We start from the raw sequence: 20,688 nt of genomic DNA on the forward strand, positions 1-20,688 counted from the left end.
ACTTTTTAAAATATATATATTTGTTTTCATTTTAAAAATGGGCCTCATCCTATATAACCTTTGGATCAATACACAGTATAAAATACTGAGACATGAGCCGTTATGAAATCAAGTGCTGTTTTCACCAACAAACCAATGCATACAACCATGACAGGATTGAAAATTCTGCCCACCAAGCAGCTGCTTCACTGGGTAAACTGTTGAAAAAAGAGCTTCACAGCTGTGCAGAAAACTGCACTTTGTGGACTTTGCTGAATACAATGGAAATTGTCACGCAGTAAGACAGAACCTTATTTCTCTCTGGGAGAGACAGGCTGTGTCTTCTATACAGGTGCAACTTATATAACAGATTTTACATTAAATTAAAATTCTTTAAAAGTGCCACACTCAGTGGTTAAATCCACATCTCAAATGGCTTCACTCACAAGTGTTTTTTTTTTTTTCAAAATTGTTGAAACCAAAAATGTTACATTATTCTTGGTTCCCTTAAACTCACTCTGTTGACACTTTTACATTGGCTGGTCTTGATTTATGTAAACAATAGTCACCCACCCATTTATCAGCTCATGAGAAGGATACTTCAGCTAAATATGCTTCAGTTGTTTCAGACAGTGCACAGTTGATAAGTTGACTTTCTCACTTTAACTTATCAGGCTCACTGAACATACTGTACATGATGTTTTAAAAAACAATAAAAGATATCTTTCGAATAGATATTTGATGAAATATTTGATGAATCTGTTTCAGCGAACTCTCCTTTTAACAGAAAGAGCTTTGAATTCACACAGATAAACAGCTTGGTTCATTACTCTGACTTCTGCTGAGATGAACTCAGGGCAGGCCGCTCTCCTCAGTCACCCATGAAATCAATTTCATGTGGTAAATCAGAATTTCCTCATTTTGCTATATTTAGAAATCACTGGGTTTGTGCACAACAAACATATCCACAATATAAGCTCTGAGTATTTGCAGAAGAGTTAGTCCATCATTTGCATTTGTTTCCATGGGTGATGCTTTCCTTTATTCAAACAGTGATATGTACAGTGTGGCAGATGGCACAGTGAGATAACTGCTCACAGTTTTAATACTGCAAGGTCTTTGACTCAGGCACCCACAGTTAATCTTGGAACCGCTTTTAAAGCTAACATATAAAGCTAAGTGAAATTCTCAGTAAAGAAACTGTTTCTCAGGGCGCACTGGTGGCGCAATGGTTAGGGCGCGCGTCCCATGTGTTGAGGCTGTCGTCTCAAGCAGTAGGCCCGGGTTCACTTCCACCTGTGGCCCCTTTCCACATGTCATTCCCCACTCTCTCCCTTGTCCTATCTCTGCATTAAAGGCACAAAAAGCCCCCCCAAAAAATGTTTCTCCAGACCTTACAGTTAAGTCACTCTGGCATACACTGCTGCAATCTATTTACGACATTACAACCCCACGTGGTTGAAGTTATACACAGTAAAGCTCTCCTCACTAATATCTGGTCTGATGTGACATAAAATAACAACTCTCTACTGGCAGGTCTTCCTACATGCACTATCAAACCTCTGCAGATGATACAAAATGCAGCAGCACGACTGGTCTTCAACCTTCATAAAAGAGAACATGTCACTCCATTGTTCATCTCCTTACACTGGCTCCCAGTTACTGCTCGCATCAAATTTAAAACTCTGCTGCTCGCTTACAAAACAGCGACAAAAACGTCTCCTCCTTACTTTAACTCTCTCATCCAGGTCTACACTCCCTCCCCCCCTCTACGCTCTGCCAATGAAAGGCGTCTGATCCAACCTTCACAACAGGGTCCTAAGACGCTAACTAGACTCTTCTCCTCTGTCGCCCCCCGGTGGTGGAATGAACTTCCAAACTCCATTCGATCTGCAGAGTCCCTCTGCACCTTTAAGAAAAAGCTAAAGACCCAGTTCTTTCATGAATACCTACTAACTTAATGATGATGGTCTCCATATTATTGATGATGATGATGATGATGGTAATGACGATGGTTTTTGTTTGATAACAACGACTTATAAGATGGTTTCTATACTAATTAGAGCTCTCAAGAACTGCCATCAATGTTGTGCTTTGTCTCTGGTCAGTTCCTGTCAGCACCTGTGTGTCCAATCAGACTCAAAGCTGATCGTTTGTTCTTACTGACATTGTTTCCTTTTTCTAGATCCTTGCTTGTGTTGTTCTTACTCTCTGATGTACGTCGCTTTGGATAAAAGCGTCTGCTAAGTCAATTGTAGAATTGTAGTTGTAGAAAATAAAAACACTCAAGCCTAACTTGGATACTAATAGAAGTCAAATAGGTCGGCAAAACGGATACACTGACTTAAAAAAAGGCAATTTCCTCTCAAGATGGTCAGGCAGCAGCATCACATTGTTTGCCTCATCTTGATAATAGCAGTCAGTCCATCCACTGAAAAATTGGAATGTGGTATAGGACCAATAGTTGGTCTTTAAGAATGATAGTTAAAAAAGCCTTACACTTCACTAAAACACTCCTCAAAGCTACTATTCGCTGTGATGGGCAGTTGTTCCTTTGACTTAAAATGCTAATGTGGAAACAGGGAGGACGTTGGATGACGTTGGATGTTGCATCCTGTTGCTCTGAATACATTTCTGTTTCTACATTGATCAGTCCTTGATACACACCAAAGTTAGCCATGCAGTTCCATAAGGTTGAGTGCATGCTCTGCTTCTCTGTGAGCATGTTCTGCTCTGATGTGGCCTGGCTGTGTCCTTCAGTGTGTGCTTTGCCTGTTGAAATCTTGTTTTATGGCATTGTTTCCTACTTGGTGGTCATGGAGTAACTGGTTTGTTGTGGATTTATTCTTGTTGCTGTGGTAATGACATAGATGTTGGCTGTATGTAATGCCAGTTTTTGATGCAGCATCCTGTCATGAATGATCTTTAATGGTTTCTATATGTACAGTAGTATCTTAAGTAAGTGTATTTGTAGGCCTCAGATGTATAGCCATGTGTTACATCATGTTATTTCCCTTGTCAAGGTTACAGTGTTATTATGTGGTTGAAACATTATCAATGTGATATCATGTGAAATAACCTACAGCTGTGACATCATAATGAGGTTATCAGGGGGTGATTTAGTTGTCGTATGGACAGCACTAAAAGCCCAGGTGTAAAAGTCCCCCCCCACCGACCCTAAGACCGTAAGAAATACAAAATAAAAGCTCAACGTAGAAAAGTTTCTTGAGAAAATCTCTTAGGTCAATCTTTAACCGTGTCTACTGTAGGTTACTAACAAAGATATAGAAACTAAACTGGACAAAGATGTGGAATTACCATCACTGGATGTCAGTGAGGAATTACTTTTTATCTACTGCCTGTATGGAACTTATTTTAAGAACTTAAAGCAAAGATCATAAAGTACATTTCTTTGTATTCATTTGATTCAAAAATTGAGTTTGTTGCAGTTGCTTCACATTATTGTGAAACAACACAAAGAATGAACTATTAAATTCAGCGATTAATCACAATTTAATATATATATATATTTTAACAGCCCTAGAATTAATGATTGAAAGATTTTTTAACATCAACCCTACATTATAGTCACTTAAGTTTCTGCATGATGTTGAGCTCATCAACTCAGTAAGTCATGTTAAAAAATGTCACCAGCTCTTGTACACCACATGTATTAGTGGAGAACATACAGCTCGCTGCTCCTCATGGACGTACATGCTGATGAGCTCTGAATGAGGCAGAGTTACCTGATGGGGGTCCTGCCAGCTCTGCGCGCAGCCACACTCAGGGGGCCACAAGTCACAGCTCCCCCCCTTGGCTCTTACCGACACCATGCGGCTCGGGCTTCTGCAGGACACGCTTTCTGAGTGCCAGTCCATCACCCGCTGACCCCCCCTTCTGGGGAGAGTGGCCCCACCAGGGACGGATCCATAATGGCACTGTTTTCCTGGATGATGAAGGCGGTGCTGACTCCTTGGCTGCTGCTGATGCAAGCTGAAGGAACATGGCACTCCCCCACAGTCCCCCCCTCCATCGAAGTCCGCAAAGCAACTCTGCTGTTTGCTTAGGTAAGCAGTCATGCTGCCGCCTTGCAACAATAACCTCTCCTCACTTCAACACTTTGTGTCTGTCTTCGATTTGTTCCTCTGCTGGAGATTCACTGCTGTAGTCATCAAACACAAAAACCCTGTGCAGCTGATGTACGAGTCCCTATTCTGGAAAATTAATGACGAATGAAGCGACTGGCTAGCTGACTGCTGGAGCTGTGTCTGCAACATAGGCTGGGTACGACTGTGTGTGTGAGTGGAGGAGCTTCTGGAGGGAGAGAACAATAAATGAGAGAGAGAGATAGAGAAAGAGAGAGCGAGCGAGTGAAAGGGGAGGGAGAAAGAGCTGCAGAGAGATAGTGAGGTACAGAGTGAGATTACTTGATGAGGGGGAAAAGAGAGAAAGGGAGGGAGAGAGCTAAGTGAGAGATGATGTGTGAGAGGCAGATAACAGAGAGAGAGAAAGAGATGTCTGTGTATTGGCTGGCAGCCCGTCAATAAATGACTCAACTGGCAGAGCACCTCTAGTCAAAAAGAATTGATGCTGGAGCTTCTGGGAATTGGAGGCAACAGAGCCTTGAACTACAAATCCCTGCACTGCTATAGTGTCTGTCTGAAGGGTCAAAGAGAAAAGCTCCCAAAAGTAGTTTTCTCTTTATTTAAAGTTGAAATGTTCTGGATTCTGGAACTGTACTTAAACCTACATGGTCTTTTTTTCACACATTGTTAATGGATCAATAACTATAATGTAACATAAACGTTGTTATTTGCTCTGATCAGACAACAGAGCGTAATCCTGTAAAGACCATGTGCACATTTTAATACCAGTGTAATTTTCTATTAATCTCTGATAGCCTGTACCGTATTTTCCGCACTATAAAGCGCACCGGATTATAAGGCGCACCTTCAATGAATGGCCTATTTTAGAACTGTTTTCATATATAGGGCGCACCGGATTATAAGGCGCATAGAATAGAACGTGTTAACAACTGAACAAGGCTGGGAGATATTGTGAATATATAAATATAAATACGTATAAAACTACGTTGTATACGTAGTGCATTCACAATAACTCAATGTTGTTCAAACGTTAATGTGCATATTCACAATATCTCCCAGCCTTGTTCAGTTGTAAACACGTAAAAGAAACACAGTCTGATACCGCTAATTCAAACGTTAGTGCATAACTCAACATTGTTCAGTTACGTATAACACGTAAAGCTCACTTTTTCAGTTCATTCCCCATCCACGAATCCCTCGAATTCTTCTTCTTCAGTGTCCGAATTGAACAGTTGGGCGAGTACGGCATCCAACATGCTCCCTCTCGTCATTATCCGAGTCAGTGTCGCTGAGCGCCGTGTACAACCAGTATGGATCAACCAATTAACCAATTGATCCATATATAAGGCGCTCCGGATTATAAGGCGCACTGTCGTTTTTTGAGAAAATTAAAGGCTTTTAAGTGCGCCTTATAGTGCGGAAAATACTTGCCAACTATTACAGCCACATCAGCTGGTGGAGACCAAAACAAGAACAAGAACACTGGACTAAGACGTGTGGATCTATGTCTCTTTAAAAAAGTCTTAACAGCAATAGATCTATCGTTCACCTATAACAAAGGGTTTTATATTATAAATTTGCACACTCAACAAACACTGTTTCTATTGGATCTGAAAACAAATAAAACCAGTTTGCTAAAGGGCAACAGTCAAACCAACCTACAAGCCAGTGAGCCAAACTTTTGAGAGCCAATATAGCTGAGGAGCATGATGACACAAGAAAATGTGTATTCATGTTGCTGGAAAATGATTATTCAATCTGACCAGAAACTGAAATCCTTAGCTCCCACCTCCCCTACTTCCTCCGTCAGATGGAATCAGGGTCACAGGGCTTTCAGCTGTGAGGAAATGATGCTAAAACATCCAGCTGCTTTAGCATCAGCATCATCTGTGATGTGAAAAAAGGAAATCAGCTGAGTGCTTCACTGTGTCGGAAACCCACAAACCTACATCTGATTTGCATTCTGACGTCGTGATATTTCCTCAAACTGCAATAAGAGGTTTAGAGAGGTGAATAGTTCTTCCCACACCCCTCTTTACTAAGATCACATGCTCTGTAGTGTGTGTGTGTGTGGGTGTTTTCATTAACCGATCCATCTACCAGAGGCGACAGCCCCAAAACAGTCAGTGATGGAGAATAATACCTCATCAGCTGACAGAGGCAGTGAACAGTCAGCCCTAGGAGTGAGCTGAGCATGCAGCCCAAACATGTGTGTGTGTGTGTGTGTGTGTGTGTGTGTGTGTGTGTGTGTGTGTGTGTGTGTGTGTGTGTGTGTCTGTGTGTGTCTGTGTGTGTGCTATCAATAGATCTGAAGAGTGTGTGGGCAGCAGGGGGCATGGTTGGATGAATGATGGTCAGTAGAAATAATACAAATATCAACAAACACAGAACTCTCAATTCATTGGTAATTTTTCACATCCCCACTTCCATATGTTGATGATTTCATTATTGTTGCTGCTCTGCTGGGCTTCTGTGCTCTTGATGAAACCCCATCTGAAGATGGAGCGTTATGCTGTATGCAGAAGTGAAGCAATTTGTTGCTTGTTGGAGTTTACATTTGCCATTTCAATACTGTGTATTGAGATGGATGGAAAAACAGCCGTCAGGAAGTGAAGCCAAAAGAATTCAAGCTCAGAGGCTGTCAGTTGGACGGGCCCAGTGACTCCATCCCTGCATGTCATTCCCAAATCTTTCTCCTGGATTTCTGACTCTATGCACTGTTCTGTCTCTATATAAAAAGGCATAAATAAACAGACATAGATTTGTAAATAAAAATAATGTGCGTTTTTTAGAAGTGTCTTTTAAGTAATTTCATGTTATAAAACAGTATAAAATGCTCTGTTGACAAATTGGGCTTCTATGTCGCTGTGTATAAACAGATTAGCAGAGTACAGCAGACACAGATGTCACAATATGTCAGTGCCTGTCTTGGGGATACTTTGGCTTCACCCTGTTCAACAGGGGGAGGCTGAAGCATGCTGTCCATTTGTTTTTACAGTCAATGGTCTGGATTAGTCCACTGCCTTGCTGCTACTTGAGGCTGACAAATACATGTTTGATTACTGTTTTAGCCAGCTCAGGCAATTTTCTGGCTTTCAAGATTTCCCTGGTGGATACAAAATACAGACTGTAGCACTATAGGATGTTACAGGTCTGACAAAATATGGATAACAGATGTATTATCTTAAATAAAGAGATTTTTCTGTGATTTAAATAATATGGTCAAAATTGTGCTGAAAGATCGACATCACAATGCAAACTGGTAAAAAGTAATGTGATACCATGACAAGACAACAGTTGTTAGAAAGCTTGTTTGATGAACTAGCCTTAGATCATTCCCTTCAGTACTGTATGGGAAGATCAGCTTGAGTTTCCTCTTCAATGGAATATTAAGTTTTAGATGTTTTTATGTAATGACATTATATATGTATATGTATTAATACAACATTTTGAAGACAGATAATTATCTGGTGAACGTTGGGATTCAAGAGGATTTTAAGATTCAGGGAAGGCTTGTCTCTTCATATTGTAGCGTGCTTCTATTTACAGTCTGCAAAACAAATTCATAAATGTATTCATTGATTCCACTCTTGCATTAAATTATTTGGTTTTCATTAAAATACACAATTTGCTTGCTCACACTGTAAAGGTTCTAAGTCAGGCATGTGTTAAGTTACTCATGAAGAAATGGGTTTGCCAAGGGCGCAGGTTCAGCATCAGATTTGGTGGGGACACAATTTTATTTTTATTTATTTATTTATGGGGGTGGGGGGTTGTACTCGCTCTGGACATTTTGAACATCAAACACTTTTGTTCTGGTATTCTGAGATTTTTTATCCACTGATGTATCATGAAATTGTCTTGATTTTTTTTTTATCAAATCATAATCAGTCAAGCTGTTTACATGACCACAGGGGTTTTGAAAAGGTAAATGTGTTACATGTTACTGGTTAAACAGGTTCATTAATGAAAACATTAAAAACTGCTGACATAATTTACAAACTGTTTACATACGAGTTAAGTTTAAACAACATTTTGTTTTGGTCATCATTGAAGCTTCTACTACACAACAACACCAATACAGACTGACACTAACTGTACCTGTCTCTCTCTCTGTATCAGTATGAACTCTTACCTGTCTAACACTATCTGTACCTGTCTCTCTCTCTTCCTCACTCAGTGATTCATATTTGTGGCAATAATAAGTTTTTACTTTACTTTTATTCATAGCTTTCATGTGACGTCACACACTAATGGAAACGCCCACTCAGTGGGAAAGAATAGGCTTTCTACCTCTGCACACTACAGACCAGTTACTGGTCACAGTTGCTACCTTATTTTTATGAATTCAACCACATACAGTTGTAGTTTAATTGTACACACTGGAGGTCGAAGAGACAAGCCTGGGTTGTACTTCAACAGAATCCCATCTGTGAACTGCTGTCTCTTTGGGGACACCAAATAATGTACACTTCCCAATCCTCCCATAAAATGTTCTGCAAAGTTGATCAATATTTTACTGTCTTTTAAATAATATAACAGCCCAAGAACAATGATTGAAAGTGATCAGATTCTTGCCTTTCACTTCCCAAACGGCAGCATTATTGACCCTGCTACATTGAAAAAAGACATCTTGGCAGCTGTGTAAGGGCAAGGATTGTCCTCTTAATATATGTAAACATATGAAGACATCCTGACATGGACACTGCTGCTTAATGATTGAAAAGGCTTGGGGTGTTTATCTTAATATGTTTATCTGTTTTGCAGCAGTTGTCAAGTGATGTTAATATGTGTCATTTTGAAGAGATTTTGAACTAACAAGTGCTGCAGCTCCACAGAGCGTTCAATGGTGGCTGTCACTTTCCTTTGCTTTCTTTTTTGCCCTCCAGGCCTCCACGTCAGTCACATGACTGAATATTATGAGCACTATAATCACACGCAAACACAAGATGTGAGGGTGATAAATATTAAATACATTGTGAAAGTATTATAAGGATGTAGTGAGAGAGAGAGAGAGAGAGAGAGAGAGAAAGAGGAAGAGAGTGAAAGTGAGAGTGAGAGATTGAGATTGAGAGAGAGAGAGAGGGAGAGAGAAAGAGGGAGAGAGTGAGAGAGAGAGAGAGAGAGAGAGAGAGAGAGAGAAAGAGGGAGAGATTGAGAGAGAGAGAAAGGAGAAAGAGGGAGAGAGTGAGAGTGAGAGGGAGAGGGAGAGGGAGAGAGAGAGAGACAGACATAGAGAGAGGGAGGGAGAGAGAGAAAGGAGAGAGAGAGAGAGAGAGAGAGGGAGAGATAACTTTGGCATGAGGACTAAATTGCAGAAGAAAGGATAAGAGAAATTGTGAAGATGAATCCTTGAGTTGCTTGGTTTAAGGTCAAACAGTGAAGTGTAATGAAATCCACTTTCTGTTAACAAAAGGACAGCCGTTCAACGTGAACGATCCCCTTCACAGAGTGTTTCATGGTGTTGAAGAAAAACTCCATACAAGAGACACAGTGAGTCTTACAATGCTGACATGTTTTTATCCCCTCCTCATAGAGGTGTGACTACATGATGCTGAGATGATCATGATTTAAGTGTTTATCATGATGTTATGCTCTCATTGATTGAGTCACTTTTGTTCAGTGAGATATTAAACAGAATCACAGTTCAAGCTGTTAATCCAGTATTTATGATCTTCATTCTCAAATCATTTTCTTTATATTGAAATGATTTTAACAAGGCGGAGCCAAAACATTAAATGTCTACAATTATATTTCTCTAAAGTAAGTAGTCTTGTAAAAAGCGGGATAATGCTGGTTATCAGGTTGTTATTTTCATTTTAATATGAACCATAGAAAGATCTACACAGATAACCTTTCCTATTATCTATGATTCCAAAATGTTAACATTAATCAGGAAGAAGCTAAATGCTAATATTAGCTGTGTTTTGACTCCACTGAGTTATCAAACGTGGTCCATTTCTCTCTGGATTTTCTGTTTCAATTACCAAAGAAATAAAATGAGAACTGTTTTCAGATTCTCAACTCTACACGATTTACAACCTGAAATATAACATTTAAAAAAACAAACATTTATAGCTTCCCACCCTGAGTGTCGACGTTACAGGAACATGGCCGCTGTGGGAGTATGTTCTATATTTTGTGTGTGCATGTGTGTGTTCCACTTTCATTGTCAGATATCTGATATCATTTGACCCTTAACACCTACTTGAGATGAGCCAATCAAAATGTGACGGGTCATTTAGCGTGTCTGTGCACGTTGATTGAACAGCTCTCTGCCACTCAGGCGTCAGTCTCCAGAGAACACAATCTTCTCCTCACTGAGGACGAGCACTCGTGCCTGGAACACTGAATAGCTTAAATGGGCCATTTTACGTCCTCTGCTATCGACATGTAACCCCTTTTTTCATTCATCCAATAAGAGATAATCAAAGATTTTTTTTAAATAATTTGGCCCATTGAAGTGAACATTGAACATCAGTTTAAAGGAGGCAATATGACCTTTCAAACTAACTTTACACAGATATGTTCATAGTGCATCAATTATTGATTGGATCCATTTGAAGAATCATTGATCGATCCATCTGAACAACAGCTTCTGTCAGACAGTCACATGTGTATTCAGCTTTAGTTCCCATGTAATGTTATGCATACGGTGTTATTTGTAGAACATCCTGAATGTGTCAGAGAAAAACAAGAATCTTCTTTTGCTGGCTACAAACTGATGCTACACTGTGCCAAAGACACTTCAGATCAGTGATATGGAAAACATGTTGTGCACTACACCTCACTCGCCACATGGGGGCACTTAGAGTTCAGCTGCCAAGCTTTGGGCTGGACTGAGTCGCTGCACTTATGAAGGGTTCCCTCTGGGTAAATCACACAAGTCACACTGTGATGCTGTAATGTATGGAAAGTGTGTTTATATATAGGACACTTATGTGCAGAGTAGCACTAATGTGTGCATTTAATTTCAATTAAAGGCATGCTGTAATCATTTCTTACAGACTTCACTCAGATGATTTCACTGAGATATTCTCAGAGCAGGTTTCCCTGATGACTGTGACAATATGCAACTAAAAGACTCATTCTACAATTCATTTAGCAGATGCTTTTATCCAAAGCGACGTATATCAGAGAGTAAGAACAACACAAGCAAGGATCTAGAAAAAAGGGAACAATGTCAGTAAGAACAGATGATCAGCTTTGAGTCTGATTGGACACACAGGTGCTGACAGGAAGTGACCAGAGGCAAAGCACAACATTGAGGGCAGTTCTTGAGAGCTCTAATCAGTATAGAAACCATCTTATAAGTCGTCGTTACCAAACAAAAACCATCGTCATTACCATCATCATCATCAATAATATGGAGACCATCATCATTAAGTTAGTTAGTATTCATGAAAGAACTGGGTCTTTAGCTTTTCCTTAAAGGTGCAGAGGGACTCTGCAGATCACATGGAGTTTGGAAGTTCATTCCACCACTGGGGGGCGACAGAGGAGAAGAGTCTAGTCAGAGACTTAGGACCCTGTTGTGAAGGTTGGATCAGACGCCTTTCACTAATCACATTTAAATATGAAGACTGGTAATTTTCACATTATTTATATTAAATATAAAATGTATGTCGGCTGAACAATATGTACAGTACGTATTCAAACAGAGGCACATTTAAAGATCTGTATATACTTTCGACAAAAACATTTTAATCCACACTTTTACCCCTGGAAGGTTCTCCACTTACACGTTTGGCCTAATAAACACTGCTTCATCATTTACCACCATACATTTACTAATTGTCCTATTTTAGACAACACTGACATACATTTAAAAACTAAAATGTGATCTCTAAAAGGAATGTTTTCAGTGATGTATTTTCACTAATGTACCTCTGCTAGATGCTGCTGCTGTGAGGTTTAAACTAGTGTTTTAGCCTCAGATAGTAGTGTGCCTTAAATCACAAATAAATGTTATGACACCTTGAATTTGGGCTGTGATGTGATGTTCAAGATGAAATTTACACACTTTAACTGTATCCACTCCTTGAATAAATGTATTATTATTTATAAATGCGGACTATTTAAATTACTACATTTCCAACATTTTTTCTTAATACGTCAGCCTCACCATTTTGACACTTGAGCCACACTAGTCTACTGCTGCCTAATCTCTATTTACAGCCTTTATGTAGAAATATAGAATCTGTACATGGGGGTCTGGATTGTCAGCATGGGGAAGTGTTCTTGTTTCTCTTTGTAGTATATTTGTAGTACGAGCTGTATTCATCCAGGGGGACAGTAAAAACAATGTGGAACGTTATCTGCACTTAAGACACAACAGCTCCAATCAGAGCTAATCTGACGACTAATACTGATCTTAATAAACAGACATCTGGTTAAAAGTGCAGTTATTAGACTACCATATCAGGTCAAATATTTCAACTGCTCAGTGTCACAAAAGACAATCAGTGTTCAAATTTTCCAACTCCTTGAAGTCAGATGTGAACGATCCAACCTCCATTCAACAAAGAAGCATTTTAAAAGTGTTCTCCTCCTCTGGAGAACAGAACAAAGCTTGAATTCTTACTTTTAACACATTTTCATCATCATGTTATCTCGGCAAAGTCAAGACCTACAGTTGAACTGAGACTCAACCCATGAACAGGAAAAAATGGAACTACTCCGGGATGTTGGGACTAGGAAATGACTAATGACGTAAACAATATTCTTTATCAATTTTATTTAAGTAAAAGTATAAATATTTAAAAAAAAAAACCTTTTACTGATTACCTCATGTATGGGTCAAAGCTTGACATGTCAAAACATGAGAAAACGGAAAACACTAAGACAAAACAATGCTCCGCAGCAGACTGGATGTTAGAAACAAGCTGTTTCTGTCACTTACACACTAAATGACACGCTACAATCACCTTGTCTCCAGAAGACAGGCTCATGGCTCACAATGATGCTGAGTAAAGTTTGATTTTTGAGTATTTTATACAGTATTTCGTGTTTAATAACCCCCCCTGCCTCCCCCCCACCAGTCTGTCAGATTTATGTCTGTCTGGTCCAACAAGTCAAAAAGTCTGAGAACCCTGATTTAGACTCCTGAATGATTAAAAAAAAATGGCCCTGCTTTTAAATTCACCAAATTGCTCACTTAAATCATCAAGCGTGTTCACAACCTTTAGAGAGATCTTTGACACTAACCTATAATTTTTTAACATCAGATCTCATCAAAAACTGAAAATCCAACTTTTTTATCTCTTCTGACTCTCAGACTCAGATAATACTGAGCTGAGCCCTGCATTGGTGTTCTTTCAAAGTACTTCAGAAAGTGCAGTACATCAAGATCTCTGCTGTTCATTCCAGCTCCTGCTTCACATCACACCTATCTTAAATCACCTATACTGGTCCCTGGACCACAACAGAGGCAATTTAAACTTCCTCTGCTCACTTACAAAGCCCTCCACCACCTCACTCACCGCCTCCCCTGCCACACTACCTCCTCTACATCATCCAGAGGCAAGCACTGGATCTGGTATGACAGGAACTGTGGCAGAGCTCCTTCTAAAACTCTGTTCATAAAGTCTCTAACTGAAGTTTGACAAGAGGTCTGAATGTCACTTTTTCTTGATCACAGAATACAAACAATTTAAACGATACTAAACCTTGATACTTTTTGAGATCACTCGTTTGAAAACGATACACTCTCTGATTTTTTAAATGACCAATAGTAATAAAATCCATTTCATAAGACAGCTGCGTAGAATTCCTCAGTTAGAATTACTGGATGATGACTTTGTAAGCCATGCATGCCATTTTCATTTCTCCATATGGGCCGGTGGTGCCCCCTTCTCCCACAAGCCTATCTAAAAAGGCTTACCCACCACAGCAACCCAGAAGCCTCACATGCTGACTCTTTCAAACTTTAACATCTCCATTTGAAATGAAATCCATTCTTCCATATACAGCACACTGGGGAACAGTACACAGTCAATTATAAATGAAAAGAAATGATATATTCATTTGAAACCCTTCCTTAGTCTCCCTCTGCACTACACTATTCGACTTCAAAATTTTAACCCTAAAGTCCAGAATAAACTGGAAGACACAGAAGACATTAGTGCATTCATGTTGCCTTAACTACCAAAGAGAGAAAACCCAGATCATCAGCCTGCTACAAAATAAAACAAAACATTTAATTAAACAAGAAATCCCACAGACTTAAGAAACCTGCTGGATGGAGCGCTCCATTTCTAATTACAATGCATATTAAACGGATGGTTTTATTATTTTTGCATGGTGGTTTGGTCTTGTAGAGCCTAATTCATCAACGGATGGCTTTGTTTCTGCTAAACCTGTGCAGATGAGACAAAAAGACACCATCATATTCTCAAAGCGCTGCTAAATGTGCTACAGAGGAAGCATCCTCTCTGCTGTTTTCTCTTTGTGCTGTTTGTGAGTATTTATTTGATCCATTATGCATTAGTGTCAGGGCAAAACTGGCCCCTTTCTATGCAAATAAATAAACTGAAAACATGTGTTATCTGAAAAATGTCAGGGCTAACAGCCACGTGCAACTAGAGATAATAAATGACTCCCTGCTGAGAGCAGGTGCTATCTGTGTAACATTAGCTACTAATATATTTATAAGGGACGTTAAACTCAAATTTTCACTTTTGTTCCGTCAATAATAACTTCAGAGTAAGTTAGACAAACACACCTTGGCCACATGTTTTAAAAACAGTTGGTATCAAAAAGCATCACAAAGATGAGAGTGTTCATCTTGCTGGCTCCACACATGAAGAAGACTTTGTTATAAATAGTGAAAAATTTGTTCCCTCTGAGCCTCTGATCATGTTTTTTATAAATGCTTGACAGACTTAGAGTCTGAAGAACCTCAGCCCAAATGTTATAGAAGTCATTAAACCACAATATATGATTCACTTTTGTAATTTGGTATAAAAAAAATACTCTTCATTGTTAAATTTAGCAATATAGATGAAGAAAACATACTGATCCAAAGTCAGTCTGACTCTATATGAACTAAATATTTTGTGACACTCCAGGAGGTATTTTAACTTTTACTTTCTCTACTTTTTAACATAAGAATATGTAAACCTTAGTCTTCTGTGAGCAGGCTGAAAAGGAGTTTTGTTATTCATAACACCTATCCATCTATCAATTATCTATATGGGGTCGTGATCCCAGCTGTCATTGGACGAGAGGCGGGACACACCCTGGACTGGTCGCCAGTCGATCACATGGCTGACATATGAAAACACTGTTTTTATAAATGATTGTGATTACATTTCTTACAGTACATACAAATGTTTCACTTCCCCTTAAACTGTCTTATAGAGGTTATGTACTGTACTGTCAGTTATGCACTAGATACTGTGGTTTTGACTTTAGATCAATGGAACCTGGATTATGTAATTTCTCATGGCCGGGTCGCTGCCATGTGCATGTTTCATCCATCTCTTATGATGCACATGACTTTACATGGAACAAAGATATGCTACAGCTAATCTGGTTAGATTTTCATCACTTTAAAGAGAATGATGAAAACCATCCCCATTTTTTTTTTTCCAAATATATACACGATGTTATGAGATATCATCATTGAAGGATGTAGGACTCGCTCTATGCTGCATAAAAAGGAAAGACTCTAGATCCTAATGTTCAAAACCTTTCAACCAAAGGATGATCAGACTTCAAGCTGTTAGCATGCTTAGGCTTTGTCTAACCTGTAAGTCGTCCTCTCTGCCACAGTGGCCCATCTTTAGCTTCTCTGTCAGGGTTTGTTTCCACTTGCATACAGTAACTAGCGAGGGCCATTTCACCGGGCTCAAATTGAGATTGAGGCCCATACTAAGGCTCCCGAGGTCTGGGGCCCAGCCCCGCAGGACGTCCATGGACAGTCTCTTCTTAAGGGTCCCCAGGGACTCTGAGTTTGGAGGGGACAGGAGGTTTGGGGCACTTCCTCCATGGAGAGCATAGCTCAGGGACGAGTTGTTCACCGGGCTGTCCCACCGCCGCTTCCCCTTAAAGGTCATCTTGAGGTTAAATCAAAACGTACTCTGTCCGAGAGAGGTCACCTCAAAGGTCAAACAGCCTCTGCAAATAACTGGTTCCAGTCCTCAGAAATCCTCAAAAATGTCCCGATAAAGACAAAGAGTTCAGTCATTTCCCACAACATCTTCAAAAGTCAAATACTTCGTACAGCAGAAAGCAGCTTCTCCTGTTTTCATCCTTCATCCAGGAGCTGCAGTCTGTGGGACTCAGAGGCCTCAGCGATCCACACACCTGCCTTCTGTACCCATGTGCTGTACAGTGCATTCTTTATAGAGAGGGACTTTAGAACAGTGGCACTACCGGGGCTGACCAGGACAGATGGCTGATATTGCTGTGGGGGTGTAAGCAAAGGGAAACACTTGCGACACATACTCAATATATCTGATTGGGTGAGCGCTGCAGCGGCTGGGCCACAGACGGGGATGCGATTGGATTAGGCAGAGCAGAGTGCTGGGTGCTGGAGCCCACTGATATAAACCACATGGAGGCATAATTAATGCCTGAGGGAAGTCAGCTCTGTCAGGAAGCCAAAAGTAGATTAGAGACAGATCAATGGAGCGTGTCATGAAAAGAGGCGGATCAACATACACCCATCACCAAGAGTGTATAACAGGAGAACAACAAAGGGAAAAAAAACTGGAGCCGCTGTGGTGGGAGGTAAATCAAACACAATGCCCAACACTTGCTCGAGGCTAATTGAAAAAAATCTCACAAAACACCACCTTTAAAGCTTTTGTGTCTCTCTTTTCTGATCAAGAAATCAAAAAGAAAAGCTTCAAATCAGAGATAAGCATGATAATATGTGCTCTCTCTTTTTTGCTTATTAGTCGATGAACTCTCTTTCTCTCCCTTCCACACATTGGCCTCTCTTGTGTCTTCCTCATTTTCTCACTGCCTTTAATTCCGATGGAACAGGCCGCAGGTGGATGTGCGGATGTAGGAACATCTCAGGCCCAGGGCTTGACCGACTCTCTCTCTCTCTCTCCCTCAGTGCTGGATGACTGCAGGATTAGACATGTCTGCTGTGACACTGATAACAACTTGCAGGTACACATTGAAAAAGAGAGAGGTTTAGCAGATTATAAAGGACGTTCTCACCCTTCAGCAGACATGTTGTTTCAGGTTAGGTATCAAGAAGCCGTTTCAACCTTCAACCGGTTCTACATTTTGGAGTTCTGTGGATTCAAAAAGGCATGTAGATCTCAACATAAAACGTTCAGGATAAAACCTCAGGGAGGATTTTGCCTTCCTTAAAAGTTGTCCTTAGCTGCCAGGACCTGCTCTGCCACCATAACATTATTTACTTTGTGACTCAGTTTATCAACAAAGTTTTCAGAAAAGGATCATAGCAGCAACACTGCACAGTGCCAAACATGCAGCAAAGATATTTAATGCAAGGGAAGAAGCACTTCCAGTATAATGAAGTATTTACTTCAACACAGCCTGAATTTGAGGGAATCTCCATATTGGATGTGTTGCAGTCTCCCATCCACAACAATGACACAGCACACTGCTAGCGTTAGCATCAATGACTCATCACACTCAGGTACAAAACAAAGTCTGGCTTCTGATTCCTAATTATATTAAAGTCAACAAGTCATGTCTACAAATGATACAAGTTTAGAGAGCATTTCTCCACCCCTGTACCCCGTAGAGCAGTTACTCTGTTAACATAAGGTGCAAACATCTACTGTCTTTGACAGGCTGCTATTTACAAAACAACTACATGTTACCATTTAGTTATGATCTGATATACTGTATTTCTGTTATATCGCTCCATTTTATATTGAAATTCTTATGGTTTGTAACTGTTTTTGTTGATCCATCCTTTATAATAAAGTGTTGGTGTTTATTTTTCCTTCTCACAGTTCACTGTTGAGAGCCTAAATGTGGTAAACAATAAGGGGGATGATTTTTGGAAATATATACAAATATTGTTTTATGCTCACAAATTATATTGGAATCAGAATCATGATTCTTTAACAAATGGAGTCAAGAGGTGGAATTTGAATCAATTTTTTCAAATAGTACCAAACCCTGATGTGGCTGGGCATACAAGTACAAAAAAAACCCTGTCACACACTGCTGTGTCACTTCTTCAGAACTCTACATGGGCCCTCTTCAAAGCCCCCTCTGGATGTCATGCGACTGAAGTGGCCATTATCAAAAGAAGTTGGTTCCCACGCAACAAATGGCTGCCTCTCCACCGGGACATTAACAACCACACAGGAGGACAAGAGAGAGGCGGAGAGGGAGTTCATCAGTGAAGATTGAGGTGAGAGCGAGAAGCAGGGAAGGAGAGAACATATATTTGGTCAAAAAGAGTAAAAAAAAAAAGTAAGACCTTTGAAAGAAACAAAACAATATTCAACATTGGTCAACAACAACCAGCAATGATCTAATGTTTGAGATATAAAATGATGCATTACTTTATCTTAACCATGCTGTCCATCTCAGACTGAGCGAGGCTCGGTCGGCTCTGAGGATGTCAAAGTTAGATTTGAGTTAACTCAAATCATATTGACATACTAACAGTTTATTGAAGGGTCTTTTTGTTAAAACACATGTAGTAAAAAAAGTAATAAAAATGTTAAACTGATCTTACGTTTTGACAGCAATGTACCACTTATTTTCATGTGGGTCCTGGGAGGGCTCAGTTTTTCAAGGATACAAGGAGTGGGGGCTTCAAGGTCCAAGTTAGTGGTCCGACTGATCATAAATCTTACTGTTTGGATTGGAGAACAGTTTTTCGTCATAGATCGTATCGTTTTTCATATCACCCAAAAAAAAAATATATATATATAATTTTTCTCTTCCTGAGAAGAGTAAATTGTATTTAAACATTTATGTTTATGGTGTTATTCACAGCAAACACCTGATAAAGGCAGACACAGTCAAAGGGAACAGAGAAGATATTTGAAACTAAATATTCATACACATTGAAAAATCTGCTCTTTATGGGGCGCTGGTGGCGCAGTGGTTAGTCCCATGTATGGAGGCTGTCGTCTCAAGCGGGCGGCCCGGGTTCACCTCCCACCTGTGGCTTCTTTCCTGCATGTCATTCCTCACTCTCTCTCCCTGATTTCCAACTCTATCCACTGTCCTATCTATCAATTAAAGGCACAAAAAGCCCAAAAATAAATCTAAAAAAAAAAAAAAAAACAAATCTGCTCTTTATGTGTGTGCACTTTAAGTCTGTGAAAAACTTTCAGTAACAATATATTTCAAAAGACTAAATTGTCTTCTTATTTGTACAGTGGATCGCCATTGTTCCTGCTTTTTTTCACAGAGCCTCCACACAGGGATTTAGCAGCGGTGGTGACAGGCTTATAAAAGACCTTTATACAAATAGTCCTCAGCTAAACAAAACGTATCTCCTTTAATGACTTTAGAGAAGTCTGGAGGTCACATGGCTTCAAATTAAAGAATGATCTCAGAAATGAAATGACGACAGAAGTTTGACTGTTTTCATTAATGTTGTGAGGAGGTAACCTCGATATCTTCTTTAGGGCCTCCTGAGCTCAATCTGTGTCATATTACATTACTCAGCAGTGGAATGATATTTTTAACACTTGTGATGGTTTTGGCTGCATGAGCACTTAGCAGAGATGACAAAGAAATACAAACACAACAACTATTGTACCATCTTCTTTGAAATGTCTTAAATTGGATTATCACTTGTCGTTTTATTAGTTTTCAACAGATACACTAATCAGAAAATTTAAAGAAAAAGTAGGTAAAAGGTCACTAAATTTTTTCAATGTGAAACAATAAAAAAACATGAAACTGAATATGATCCATTCCATCCACAGTTCATGCTGAAAATGAAGCTTACTTTACAAGTTTTTGGACACACCAGCTTAGTGTTGTATTTCCCCCCTTTAGATGACGTGTAGTGCTCTTTAAGACTTATTTATCAAGTCTCACTTCTTATATCGGGATCTCTCAGGACTAACAGTACAGCTTTAAGAAACATAAAATACTGCAAGAGGTTCATGTCTGTAATTACTGCACACTCTTTGACTGCTTCTCTATCAAAAATGTTACTTAATTGGGTAATTTATGTGCTAGCTTAATTTGTAAATACGATATCTCTTTTAGCGGACAGCCATCCAACAGCTGTGAGGTTTCTGTGAGCCGAGTTGAGTCCTTTGAAATAAAGTAGAGTTTGCTGTGGACAGCTGTAGAGACAGATTCATTTGGGTTATTTGGAGAGTAAGCTACCATTTGAAGTGTGGAGAACCAGGTAGCTCTTCTCGTGACAAAATGACAGAGCAGAAGTGAATGTTGTGTTCACATAGAATAACAAGCTATGAATACAACACAAGGTCAGCCAGCTTACTTCATTCTGCCTTTTTCAGGACATCGTTTTCTCAATTCTCTAACAGATTCAGAGGACCTCATTGTTGGAACAATTTACCCAATCATATTAGAAACAGCACCAGCCTCAACTTATTTAAAAAACAAACCATTTATTTCCTGCTTGGCCAATTAACCAATGCGCCATCATAATCTTTCTCTGCCA

The 20,688-nt window shown here is 39.7% G+C and overlaps 1 protein-coding gene across 17 annotated transcripts in view; it reads right to left on the reverse strand.

The window, feature by feature from the left end:
* The window catches only part of dlg2 (discs, large homolog 2 (Drosophila)), a 179,781-nt gene that overhangs the window by 60,538 nt on the left and 98,555 nt on the right, over positions 1 to 20,688 (reverse strand). Inside the window, exon 1 of one of the 17 annotated variants that reach the window (XM_065962685.1) lies at positions 3,726 to 5,018. The exons of the other annotated variants lie outside the window; for them this stretch is intronic. Within the exon in view, the coding sequence (XP_065818757.1) occupies positions 3,726 to 4,058 (333 nt within the window). The 5' untranslated portion in view covers positions 4,059 to 5,018. Of the gene's footprint in view, positions 1 to 3,725; positions 5,019 to 20,688 lie in introns of those variants that run through there. 17 annotated transcript variants of the gene reach the window in all.

Source organism: Labrus bergylta, chromosome 14, assembly GCF_963930695.1.
Source record: "Labrus bergylta chromosome 14, fLabBer1.1, whole genome shotgun sequence".
Lineage (NCBI taxonomy): Eukaryota > Metazoa > Chordata > Actinopteri > Labriformes > Labridae > Labrus > Labrus bergylta.